The sequence below is a fragment of the Bufo bufo genome, chromosome 4 (genome assembly GCF_905171765.1).
Source record: "Bufo bufo chromosome 4, aBufBuf1.1, whole genome shotgun sequence".
Lineage (NCBI taxonomy): Eukaryota > Metazoa > Chordata > Amphibia > Anura > Bufonidae > Bufo > Bufo bufo.
The window spans coordinates 610169359-610183007 of record NC_053392.1 but is presented as its reverse complement, the minus strand read 5'-3'; the positions used below and the strand labels follow the sequence as shown (position 1 = coordinate 610183007).

Sequence of the window (13649 nt, the reverse complement as noted above, 5' to 3'; positions counted from 1 at the left end):
CGAAAATGAACCTCCTCAAGAACCTCATCAATCTTCCCCGCAGAACTCCTCCCTCTGGTTGGTAGCAATGATATCATCATTGTCAAGATCGATGATGTCATTGCTATGAACCAAAGGGAGGAGGTTCATTGTCAACACTGATGATGTCACTGCAACCATACAAGGTAGTCTATTGTGTTCCAATAGCACTGTATCCCAAGGAGCAAGTATTTGTGGAGATTTCTGCATAACCTGGGAAATATGTCATCCGTTTCAGGCATGTAAAATTAGTGAACCATAAACCTCACAGCTGATGCTTTGTTACAATGACTCCTGTCTGACACATATCCTGTGTACGGCCATTACTTGTTGGCTGCTGCTGCCCTGGACTTTTGTTCTGGATGCAGACTGCTGCGTCAGGCTCTTGATACTTTCTCCTATCTCTTGCTCATCTTCTCCGTCCCTTTCTTTTCATCTCGTGGCGTTGTCAGACCCCAGTACAGCGGTTAATTAAACAACACATTATGCAGGCAGAGGTTAATGAAAAGCCGCCATTAATTGATTTATAATCGTCTATTTCATGACACGAGTCGGCTGGCTCTGCTCCCGGGGATGGAGTTTTTTTTCTTTTTTGAGTTTTGCCAAATATCAAGTATCCAATAATGCGACATGGGCACGACTGCAGCAGAGGAGCCCAGCACCAGGGAGACCGGGCTGAAAAGAGGGTTTTCTTGTAAATCCCACAGCTTAATCAATATGATGGAAAGACTGAAAATACCGAGCATCCAGAGTCACCTCTTCAAAGGAATGTCCAATATTCATTCATCAATTTACACAAAGAATCAACAACTAAAGTCTACGTGACATTACTTCACTAGTATTAATCCTGAATCCCATCCTGTATTATCCTCCAGAGCTGCACTCACTATTCTGCTGGTGCAGTCACTGTGTACATAAATTAATTATTCTGTACTGATCCTGAGTTACATCCTGTATTATCCTCCAGAGCTGCACTCAATATTCTGCTGGTGCAGTCACTGTGTACAGACATTACATTACTTATCCTGTACTGATCCTGAGTTACATCCTGTATTATACTCCAGAGCTGCACTCACTATTCTGCTGGTGCAGTCACTGTGTACATACATTAGGATCAATACAGGATAAGTAATGTAATGTATGTACACAGTGACTCCACCAGCAGAATAGTGAGTGCAGCTCTGGAGTATAATACAGGATGTAACTCAGGATCAGTACAGGATAAGTAATGTAATGTATGTACACAGTGACTGCACCAGCAGAATAGTGAGTGCAGCTCTGGAGTATAATATAGGATGTAACTTGGGATCAGTACAGGATAAGTAATGTAATGTATGTACACAGTGACTGCACCAGCAGAATAGTGAGTGCAGCTCTGGAGTATAATACAGGATGTAACTCAGGATCAGTACAGGATAAGTAATGTAATGTATGTACACAGTGACTGCACCAGCAGAATAGTGAGTGCAGCTCTGGAGTATAATACAGGATGTAACTCAGGATCAGTACAGGATAAGTAATGTATGTACACAGTTACTCCAGCAGCAGAATAGTGAGTGCAGCTCTGGAGTATAATACAGGATGTAACTCAGGATCAGTACAGGATAAGTAATGTAATGTATGTACACAGTGACTGCACCAGCAGAATAGTGAGTGCAGCTCTGGAGTATAATACAGGATGTAACTCAGGATCAGTACAGGATAAGTAATGTAATGTATGTACACAGCGACTGCACCAGCAGAATAGTGAGTGCAGCTCTGGAGTATAATATAGGATGTAACTTGGGATCAGTACAGGATAAGTAATGTAATGTATGTACACAGTGACTGCACCAGCAGAATAGTGAGTGCAGCTCTGGAGTATAATATAGGATGTAACTCAGGATCAGTACAGGATAAGTAATGTAATGTACACAGTGACTCCATCAGCAGAATAGTGAGTGCAGCTCTGGAGTATAATACAGGATGTAACTCAGGATCAGTACAGGATAAGTAATGTAATGTATGTACACAGTGACTGCACCAGCAGAATAGTGAGTGCAGCTCTGGAGTATAATACAGGATGTAACTCAGGATCAGTACAGGATAAGTAATGTAATGTATGTACACAGTGACTCCATTCTATATGTAGGCTCGCTCTTTATCTGTGCTCAGTAATGGCCGCACCTGTACATGGACAATGACTGAGCTTCTATAACACAAAACAAGCCACAACAAAAATCTCTTTGATTTTAAAAAAGCTAAAATAATTTAACCAACCAAAGTCTCTTGGTTGACCTCATTCTCACTGGGTTTTGGGGATCTGTAGATGAGAGGATCTTGCAGTGAGTCCAGGAGATGCAGCTCCTCTGAATTTCAGCCTCAGACGAGGTTTATCTAGTATTATCCTCTTCATCTATCACCAGTAACCTAAATCTATGGGCAGCTCCTATCGCTGCAGATGAGGAGATGTCTTAAAGAGGCATTATAGAACGTGTAGAGTGGGCAGTTACCTCCGGGCCCTATGCTTCCTCTGCCACATAAGAGCCCAGTTTTATAAATGGCACATGGTAGGCGACGTTACAGATTTTCTAATGAAGCCCAGGAGCTTTACGTTCCGAATGCTACCTGCAGTACGTCTTCTCTCTGCGCACTGTTCATGCGCGCCATTGTTTCTTGTCATCAACCCTTTCAGACCGGCCAGGCTTCTGGAAAGGGCTGAGAAGCGAGTAGGTCCAAACCCCAGACTAGTTCTGCTGACCTCTCCTTATTCCCAGGTTCGGATGTTGTCCAGGAATGGAGAGGAGTGCAGGAAGGATGAGAGGTAATTATGAGTGGGGTCCGTATTAATGGGGAGTCTAAGGGTACGTTCACACAATTAGGATCCATCGTGGGAAAACAGTCCAATCCGCCGTGATCAAAATGGAACAACCGCTTTCCATGGACTTCAATCCTCAACCAAAAACTCTTCTAAAATGCTTGAAATTACTCCTCTAAGGGCTCATGCACGTGAACGTAATGTCTTCGTATGTATCCGTATTGCGGACTGTAAACGGCCAGTCCGCAATATACAGGCACCGGCCACGTGGTGCGGATGCGGACTCGTTAACATCCGCAAGATACGACAGAAGATAGGACCTCACCAGCGGAGGCACGGATCGGAAGCCGTACGACGCGCCTCCGTGGGGCTTTCAGGTCAGGGCCTCCGCACCGCACATCGAACATGTTCTATCTTTGGCCGTATCTTGCAGATCGCAGACCCATTAAAGTCAAGAAAAAACGGCCACGGAGCTATTACACTCGTGTGCATGAGCCCTTATTAGAAAGGTCTCCCCCACTAACGTGCTGGCTATGGGGGACTCCCGCAACGCGCAGTTTGGGGGCATTGGAAGGATATTCTGGAAGAATCTGTAGATTTTGGCTGTGGGTACCTACCTGTGTGCAGTAGTCAATTCTCTCCAATATCATGGAAAAGTGCGGCCGGTCCTCGGGTTGGTGTTGCCAACATTGTGTCATTATTCGGTACCTACAGTGCACAGACAGAAAAAACATCCTATAATATGTTACATAACTAATCACACTGTAACTTAAATATTACTTCCCAATTACCTTTCATTAGTTATAACGGCTTTTATCTGTATTCAGGATGAGGCAGCTCTTTAGCTCAGTGTTGTGAAGTACCTTGTCCTCCTGTGTGATCAGGACAGGTTCTGTGTGTACTGATAGGACGGCGGCCATTTTATTTCTCCTAATGATTGCTCCCCAGACAAGGCCGAGCCATTAGAACTAATGAAAGGTATTTGGGAATATATTTATAATAAGTAATATTTAAGTATTTTTATTTTCTTAATTCCCGGAGAACCCCTTTAAGTATCCCTAAAATCATCAACCCTGACCTTGCTATCAAAAAAGAATGAAATGATATGTCCAATTTTGGTTCTGTTTTGTCTTGTACTCCAGTCACATCCAGAGCTGCATTAGCCGAGTTTTCAATGGACCCATTGAAAGTCAATGGGTCCGCTGAAAATCACGGAAAACGGAACAAGGGACACGGAATAAAACAACGGTCGTGTGCATGAGGCCTTACGCTCAATCAAACGACACCGACATGAATGCTGCACTGTCCAAGCGCTGAGCTATATGTATTACACAAATAGAGGTTCCAAGGCCCAATGCAACACTGTATCAATTTGTATCATATATTTCTTATTCTCCAGTCACATCCCAAGCTGATTTCAAATTTTGCTTGCTGCTTGTCTCGTAGAAATAATGAACAGTTTCAAAACTGGTAGAAAAAAACTGGTTTAAGCATGCAAAAGAGAAATCTGCGGTTTTTAAATAAAAAGCAGTTCTAGGTCCATAAAACATGGCTGCCGATCGCGGCATGACCGTGACAGTGCCGTGGTGGAGCTTTGAGTCACACAATTACTTGTGTGTGTTAAATGTATCTAAAATGTGTTACTGTCATGTAAGCCACCACTGGACTCTGGTAACCAACAGAATTCTTTACGCAGCTTTGGATGTGACTGGAGTCATGACAATGGAAAAGACTGGAGGTTTCCATGAGGTCAGATTTTCCAGTGTTTGCCTGCAGGTAAACATCTTCTTGGCGTGAGCTGCAAGAAGTATTATTCTCTAGTCACATCTAGATCTGCATTTCCAATTCATTTACTGTAGTCACACTGAAAGCTGTCTTCAGAACTCTGCTAGTAAACAACCTACAGTATATCCATACTATACAGTTAGTCCCTTAGTGACCACGCACATATATGTTTTTTTAAATTGCATTTTAAGAGCTATAACTTTTTAGTTTTTTTCATCAATGTACTTGTAAGAGTTATAGATTTTAATGCACCATTTTGGGTACATGTAACGACAGCCCTGAGCCCCATGGTAAAGGATTGCAACTTTGGATGTGACTAGAGCATAAGATGATGGAGATGAAGTTCAGTACAAGGTAATTTAGTGCAAATTATTATCTCATAGTTATCTACATACACGGGTCCGGGGCAGTTTTTGGGGGGATCCATCCTCCCTCCGCTGGTGACAAACTCCAGCACTTCCTGATTACTTTTACTGGGGTACGGCATGTAGCCCAAAGAGAAGATCTCCCAGAGGAGGACCCCAAAGGACCTGAAAAGAGAAAACCGCAGTGGCAATCAGTGGTGTACAGCAGGGGGCAGGACTCTAGGAAAGCTGGGTGACAGTCTTGGATTCTCCAGAAGATTTGTTTTTTATAAACTTTTCTATAGTTTTTTTGATTCATTTCACCAGCAATGACTTACCACGTGTCTGTCTTAGATGTAAAAATCCCCTCCATGAAAGCCTCAGGTGGCATCCACTTTACCGGCAGCATAGCGCACCCTCCTTTTCTGTAATAACTGGCCCTGAGGAGCACACGGTCAACCAATGGTTAATAAAACGGCTTTAAATATTTTCCCCTGCCAACACATGGTTAAAATGTATGAAGGGATGTAAAATGTCTTTCCTTAAAACTATTTTAGAGATCTCATCCTACTGATTAAAATGATATGTCTCCCGTCACCGGGGGATAAAGTATTCCAAAGTTATTGCACGATTAAGGGAGGGGGCGCTCTTGTATTGTTGTCTATGAAAAAAAAGGTTGCCGATGGCAGTGGTGGCAAAGGGTACTGCAGGTAAATAAAAGAACTATCAAACGCCAGATGCAATGATTTTGAATAAAAGCATCACGTTGAAATAGAAGATGTCAAATTTGAATCAAAAAGACTCGTTCTTCGAGGTGATACAATGTATGACAAATGTGGCGCAGTCCCTTAAATTGATATTCCATTTGTTGGCCCTATATTTATAATGGGAGATGGTATTTTGGTCTTCAATATTTATAATGATATATAAAAATATATATATATACCGCTGGTAAAAATCAACCTAATGTTTCTTCTGCAGCTTCCATTAAGAAGGAATTATTTTAAGGCAAACAACGATCTTCAGTTCTTATATATAATTATAGGCAGCGGTCAGCGATTTTATAATCTACACAACATCCGTCGCAACCTTTCAGGGTTGTAATTGGCTTTCCGGTCAGACAGCGCTCTTCTGCTTTGAGCCGCTGTTTCCCAGCGTCCGCACTCTCATTTCAGCTTTCTCAATTTGCAGGAAAGTTAATATTTCATCGCCCCCCCCCAAGATCCTTCTTATGCCTTTTGTTGTAGTATTTATCTGTTGCTGGATTTTCTTTCCACTTGAAGTTTAACCATGGGGCCCCATTACAAAACTTGGCACCGGCCCCACTTTACCACGGCCACTTCCATCGGCAAGTTCAGAAAAGCTCATGATTGGTCTACCGTACGTAGACCAGGGATAATGCACACAGTGATGTCATAATGTAGAATGATGTCACTATACAGGAATAAGTTACACATTGATATCACAGCACAGAGATAAAGCTCACAGTGATGTTACAATTCAGGCATGATGTCACCCTACAGGAATAAGTTGCACGCTTATGTCACAGTATAGGGATAAAGCTCACAGTGATGTCACTGTATTGGCAAAATGCCCACAGAAATGTTACAATTCAGGTATGATGTCACCATACAGAAATAAGTTACACGCTGATGTCACAGTACAGGGATTAAGCTCAAAGTGATGTCACGGTATTGGCAACGATGTCACGTATAAGTATAATGCACACAGTGCAACCAGTACAGGAATTATACACTCACCTAAAGAATTATTAGTGCCCCCATACTAATACGGTGTTGGACCCCCTTTTGCCTTCAGAACTGCCTTAATTCTACGTGGCATTGATTCCACAAGGTGCTGATAGCATTCTTTTGAAATGTTGGCCCATTTTGATAGGATAGCATCTTGCAGTTGATGGAGATTTGAGGGATGCACATCCAGGGCACGAAGCTCCTGTTCCACCACATCCCAAAGATGCTCTATTGGGTTGAGATCTGGTGACTGTGGGGCCATTTTAGTACAGTGAACTCATTGTCATGTTCAAGAAACCAATTTGAAATGATTGGAGCTTTGTGACATGGTGCATTATCCTGCTGGAAGTAGCCATCAGAGGATGGATACATGTTCTCATTCTGTTTACGCCAAATTCGGACTCTACCATTTGAATGTCTCAACAGAAATCGAGACTCATCAGACCAGGCAACATTTTTCCAGTCTTCAACAGTCCAATTTTGGTGAGCTCGTGCAAATTGTAGCCTTTTTTTCCTATTTGTAGTGGAGATGAGTGGTACCCGGTGGGGTCTTCTGCTGTTGTAGCCCATCCGCCTCAAGGTTCAGCGTGTTGTGGCTTCACAAATGCTTTGCTGCAGACCTCGGTTGTAACGAGTGGTTATTTCAGTCAATGTTGCTCTTCTATCAGATTGAATCAGTCGGCCCATTCTCCTCTGACCTCTAGCATCCACAAGGCATTTTTGCCCACAGGACTGCCGCATACTGGATGTTTTTCCCTTTTCACACCATTCTTTGTAAACCCTAGAAATGGTTGTGCGTGAAAATCCCAGTAACTGAGCAGATTGTGAAATACTCAGACCGGCCCGTCTGGCACCAACAACCATGCCACGCTCAAAATTGCTTAAATCACCTTTCTTTCCCATTCTGACATTCAGTTTGGAGTTCAGGAGATTGTCTTGACCAGGACCACCCCCCTAAATGCATTGAAGCAACTGCCATGTGATTGGTTGACTAGATAATTGCATTAATGAGAAATAGAACAGGTGTTCCTAATAATTCTTTAGGTGAATATAGTACCGCTATATAAATCCGTATAATAAATAAATAATACTGATGATACAGCGCAGGAATTATATGTGCAGTGATGTCACAGACAGGCATAAAGCACACAAATAATATAAAAATGTCATCATACAGTCAAAAAACGAGATTTTTGTATAACTTACCAGTAAAATCTCTTTCTCGCCCAGTTTCCTTGGGGGACACAGAAGACCTTGGGTATAGCTCATCTCCCTAGGAGGCGTGACACTAAGTGAAAACTGTTAAGCCCCTCCTCCACAGCTATACCCTCAGCCTGGAGAGAGAGACTGCCAGTTGCGTGTCCAAGTAGTGAGAAAAGGCAAAGTCCAACAAGTGGAAACAACAAGCCAACTACCCAACGGGTAAAACAAAACTCGGAAACCGTGCAGAAAAAAGCAATGAATGGGTGGGTGCTGTGTCCCCCAAGGAAGAGCGAGAAAGAGATTTTACTGGTAAGTTATACAAAAATCTCGTTTTCTCGCCCATTTTCCTTGGGGGACACAGAAGACCTTGGGACGTTCAAAAGCAGTCCAAGAGGGGAGGGACCACAGCACCAAGGCGAAGCACCCGAAGGCATCAAGGAAATGCCGCCTGCAAACCCAGGCGGCCCAAGGCAGCAGCCGCCGAAGCACGAGTATGCACCCTGTAGAACTTGGTAAGGCGTGCAAGGAAGACCGTGGCCACCTTGCACAATTGCATGGCCGAAGCCCAATGCCTCCGACCCAGGAGGCACCAACCGCTCTGGTGAAATAAACGGTCACACCAAAGGCAGAACTCTGCCCTTGTTGCGGTAACCTCAGCAATAACCATTCTGATAAAACAGAGGAAAGCCACCCTGGAGCCGTCAACCTTTGCGCGGACCTCCTGGAAACACCGGAGATGCCCAAGTAAAAACTGCAGAGACACGATGGCTACAGAAACACCACCGTACAGGACAGAAGGAGTAGAGAGAGAACTTCTGTAACGGCTCCAAGGGAAAGAGTGGAGCGCCGCGAGCTCAGTATGTAGTTCCCAGGGCGGTACCGGGGGACGGTACAGAGGAACCAAAGAGCCACTCAGTGGAAGAAGGTCTTAACAGGCCCAGAGAGCCAGGGAACGCTGGAAGAGGAAGGACAGCGCCGGCACTTGACACTTCAAGTAACAGAGTCCCAGCCCCAGGTCCAGGCCGGACTGGAGAAAGACAGAATCATGGGGAGAGAAAGGCATAGTGGGGGAATGCCCAGCTTCCTACAGAACCCCAGGTAAGACAACAGATCCTGGACGAAGCACGGCCGGGAGCGAACACTAGCGTGCCCGCTGGAATCGCCTGGGGAAGCGGAGAAAACCCAATGTGATCAGGCGCAGATCAGTGACACGGCAAAGGGGTTGGCAAAACTGGTCCCGTCGACCCCCGAGCAACATCGTCCCGTATCCACCCGGAGTGGGGGAGCAGAAGGACAAACGGAAGGAACCGAAAAGGGCCCGCCCAGCATCCGACAGATGCCAGGACAAGACAGACTAAAGTCCATGTCGCTGTAGCCACCAGGAAGGTGTTCTACAGTTCCGGTGTGGGGGATTTAAAGACAATCTTGACAGAAGAAGTAGTCCTCCCAAGTTACCGGGAAGGTAAGTCCACAGCAGGACCATTGCCCAGAATAGAAAAAAAAGCAATCTGCACCCAGCGGGAGAACAGCACGCGGCAGACCCGGTAAATAGGCACACAGCTAGTACAGCCAGTGTGAACGAGGGAGTCATTATGAGGCCATAAGAAAACCGGAACGTGAACAACCATGTTCTCCCCAGAGGGGAGGGCAGTGAAGGAACAGCTTCTGAATCCTGGCCGGGGCAGAAGCCACATCGGAGTGATCTTGTCCCAGCGGGAGCCAAACAGAGCCGGCGAAAAAAATCAGTCGAGACAGAGACAGGCATGACACCCTCCAACCAAAAGGAGGAGTGGTCAACAGGGAAGCCATAGGACAGCTCAAAGGCAGAACCCCCGCTACTCTGAGACGCCCGGCTCACCGCCTCGCAGAAGGCGAATACCCTGATGAACCCAAAGAGGAGGTCCCCCAGACCTGAGTAATCGAGCACCCAAGAGAAGTTGGGCGACCTTCCGAGAAGAGCGGCCCGAAACTGGTAGCAGATCAGCCTGAAGCACAGAGGGTGCCAACAGGAAGGACTCATACCATACTGCATCCGAAGAGGAGGAATGGTAATAGGCGAGGGAACCGTAGTCCCGCCAGAGCCAACGTAAACTTCGAAGGGCGCTGCAGACAGCACTCTTGACCATGTGACCGCTTGCGCAGGGAAGCAATGCCGCGGGAGGACGAATGGGTACGCATCTAGGAACCAAGAACACTCCCCAGGTGGAAGGGCCAACGAACATGGTGGATACCGTCACAACGGAAACCAATATACATTCCAAACCAGAGAATGAGTACCACCCAGCTCGCTGCAGTAGAGAGCAAGTAGAGCCCGACCGGGTCAGGTGGACAGAAAGATCTCTTCAGAGAAGAGTGCAAGGCTTGCGGCAATCATCGTATCCCAAGAGAAAAAAAGTATGTCGCAGGAGGAAGGGAGGCATACGTACGAGCAGCCCCGTAAGCAGTGAGAAGGCCAACCCACCTACGGGAGGAGAAGGCATACACGGCCCAAACAACGCACAGAACGCACGAGAACGTCCGCTCACTGCAAAATAGTCACTCAGCGAAGAGGGCCAGCCACAGAGTCCCACAGAATCTACGGAAGTGCAAGGTGCAACCTGCAAGGGGGTTATGCACAAGACTAGTATGGCATGCGATGGAACGCAAGCAGTCCGCCCAGAAAGGGGGGAAATGTACTTGGCAAACACTGCAGACAGCAAAAAAGTGCAAGGCCCGCCCCACAAGGGGGTGATGCCCAAGGCCAGTACCTACTTCAGAGAAGTAGGACATACCATATTTCGCCCAGAAGAGGGCCATGCACATAGCCACACAGCATCCAGCAGGACGCAGGAGGTCCACCTAGTGAAAGGGGGACATGCACCGGGTTATCCTAGCATTAAGTGATTGTGCAATAATCCACCAAACACCAAATTTCGTGAGAGTACCACTCCTCCGCCAATGAATGGGGACATGTACAAGTCCAGCACAGCATATACAAGGACAGCCGCGAGTCCCGTGAGCGTGCAAAATTCCGCCCACGGAATGAGGGGTGGTCACGCACAAGGCCAGCACCGTATCCAATGGGAGTGCAAGCACTCCACCCATTTTAGAGGCCATGCTCATGGCCAGCAACGTATCCGGTGAGAGTGCAGTATGCAGCCCAGAAAGGGGGGGGTCATGCCCATGGCTTGTATCGCAACCATGGATGGGGGTCATGCACATGGCCAGCAATGTACTGGCGAGAGAACAAACACAGTCAGTGAGAGTGTGTGTATGTTGCCTGAGAAAAAGACATGCCCATGGCCGGCAGCGAATCCCGTGAGAGTGCAGTACACTGCCCACTGAAGGGGGGATGCATATGGCCGGCAGCGGATCCAGTGAGAGTTGCAAGCACCCCGCCATGGAAGGGGGTCATGCACATGGCCAGCAACTTACCGGCGAGAGAACAACCCCAGTCAGTGAGAGTGTATGCATGCCTCCTGAGGGAATGGCCGGCAGCGAAACCAGTGAGAGTGCAGAGTTCCCCTATGGAAGGGGGTCACGCACATGACCGGCAGCGAATCCAGTGAGAGTGCAGCGTTCCGCCTATGGAAGGGGGTCGTGCACAAGGCCAGCACCGTATCCGGTGAGAGTGCAGATTCCACCTATGGAAGGGGTCATGCACATGCCCGGCAGCGAATCCAGTGAGTGCAGCGTTCCGCCTATGGAAGGGGGTCGTGCACAAGGCCAGCACCGTATCCAGTGAGAGTGCAGATTCCACCTATGGAAGGGGGTCATGCACATGGCCGGCAGCGAATCCAGTGAGAGTGCAGAGTTCCCCTATGGAAGGGGGTCACGCACATGCCCGGCAGCGAATCCAGTGAGAGTGCAGCGTTCCGCCTATGGAAGGGGGTCGTGCACAAGGCCAGCACCGTATCCGGTGAGAGTGCAGTATTCCGCCTAGAGAAGGGGGTCATGCACCAGGCCAGCCCGCAGCCAGAGAGAGAGCAGTATCCCGCCTAGGAAGGGGGGGGTCATGCACATGGCGGGCACCATAACTGGAGGGTGACGAATTCTAACTACCGAAAATGCCGCATGCACTTGGCAAGCGCTGTATCCCGGGAGAGGGCAAGAAACCGCCTAGAAGGGGAACATGCACCTGGCCAGCGCCACAGCCGGGGAGCGCGACACCATGCCGTCTATGGAAGAGGGGCATGCATACAGGCAGCAGTACTGAGATAAGGCTGCAGCCTCCTGCGCAGCTCACAAGAAATTCATTAGTTGTCTATTTCAGTTATTATTATTATTATTATTTTTTTAATAACACAGCCACTCTGAGGCAGAAAGGGGGGCCACCATACAGGTGTACAGCCTCTTGAGAAGCAGGAAAAAAAGGGGGCCAGCCATACAGGCCCATCGGGAGCCTCCGGTACACAAAGGGTTAACAGGAATCCGGCCTGGGGGGCGGCCCTGCGATCCCCTGGGGGCGGGGGAACCTCCAGGCGGGAAGAATTTGCGCCTGGAGAAGTTCCCGCCCCCTCCAACAGAGGCCGGAATTTTGCGGCCTAGTAGGCCCTGAAGCCGGGGCCTAAATTCTTGCGGCACCCGGCCCTGAGATGGAGCGGAATTGTGTGTACATACCGGCCGCGGGTGCCCACCCCGCGGACCGGAAGAGTCAGGAGCCCGGGTGGAGCGCCGGAATGCGGCCCAGCAGGCCGCGAAGCCTGGACCAAAATTTTGCGGCGCCCGGTCGACCGGAATGCACCGACGGTCGGCCGGATCGTTGGAGCATCGTGCTGAAGTCCAATGCCGGCCGCGGGAGCCTACCCCGCAGGCCTGAAAAGTCGGGGGCCGGGAAGGAGCGCCGGAAGTGCGGCCCAGCAGGCCACGAAGCCTGCCAAAATTTGCCGGGGCCTTACGCCACTGCCGTCAGGAACGGGCCCAGGGCCCTGAGCAGCGCATCGGTAAGGGGATGGGGGGACCCTGAGACCGGGTGCCCGCGCGGATGCGAGTGCAGCGTTCCCTGGGAGGGACACCAGCAGGCGAAGGGAGGCAATGTGGCTGAACCAATGGTACAGCATTCTGCAGCTAGCGGTGGGAGTTGCAATGTCCTATGGAGGCCAGGAAGGGAAATACACAATTTTTTTAGAGACTGAAAGGGGCTTTGAACTCAGAAAGCCTGGGCATGGGGCAACAGCATTACCGCTGAGCTACCAGCTTGCCTTAGGAGAGGGATCAGGGAGAGATTGTCGCCCTGCGGTACCCATGGGCCAGCAGGGACAGAAGGGTCCAGAAGCACTGTATGGGGGTCAGGCACGCAGGAGACCGGGGGGGGGGGGGGACGACGACGACGTAGGGCTGGAGAAGCCACTCTCTCTTACCACAGCCGTCTTCACCCTCGGTCCGTTCCAGCAGGGTCGCCCCTTCAGCTACTGGCACCGTAGTGGCAGGACGCTGGAAGAGGGACTTGGCGTGCGGGCGACCCTTGCGCTGGCGGGATGCAGGGGAGCTGGGCTGCCCTGGTCCACCTTGCCTTCTGTGGGGGAGGCAGCAGTGCGGGTGACCGGCACTGGCGCAGCTCAACCCCGGGAGAAGCAGAGGGGTCTAGTGCGCCTCTGTTGTCCCTGATGATCTGGAACAAAAAGAAAAGAAAAAAGTAAAAATCAAAATTTTAACTAAATTTAAACAAGGAGAAACCAGCCCTGCAGAGCAGGGAGTGTCTTGCCTCCTTGGACACTAAGCAAAAACTGGCAGTCTCTCTCTCCAGGCTGAGGGTATAGCTGTGGAGGAGGG

At 48.6% G+C, this 13649-nt stretch overlaps 1 protein-coding gene across 1 annotated transcript in view; it reads right to left on the bottom strand.

The window, feature by feature from the left end:
- The window catches only part of ALK (ALK receptor tyrosine kinase), a 140456-nt gene that overhangs the window by 4960 nt on the left and 121847 nt on the right, over positions 1 to 13649 (bottom strand). The window contains exons 23-25 of the mRNA XM_040430232.1: positions 5283 to 5384; positions 4996 to 5130; positions 3433 to 3523 (exon numbers count right to left, since the gene is read on the bottom strand). Coding sequence (XP_040286166.1) covers positions 3433 to 3523; positions 4996 to 5130; positions 5283 to 5384 — 328 coding nt within the window. The remainder of the gene's footprint in view (positions 1 to 3432; positions 3524 to 4995; positions 5131 to 5282; positions 5385 to 13649) is intronic.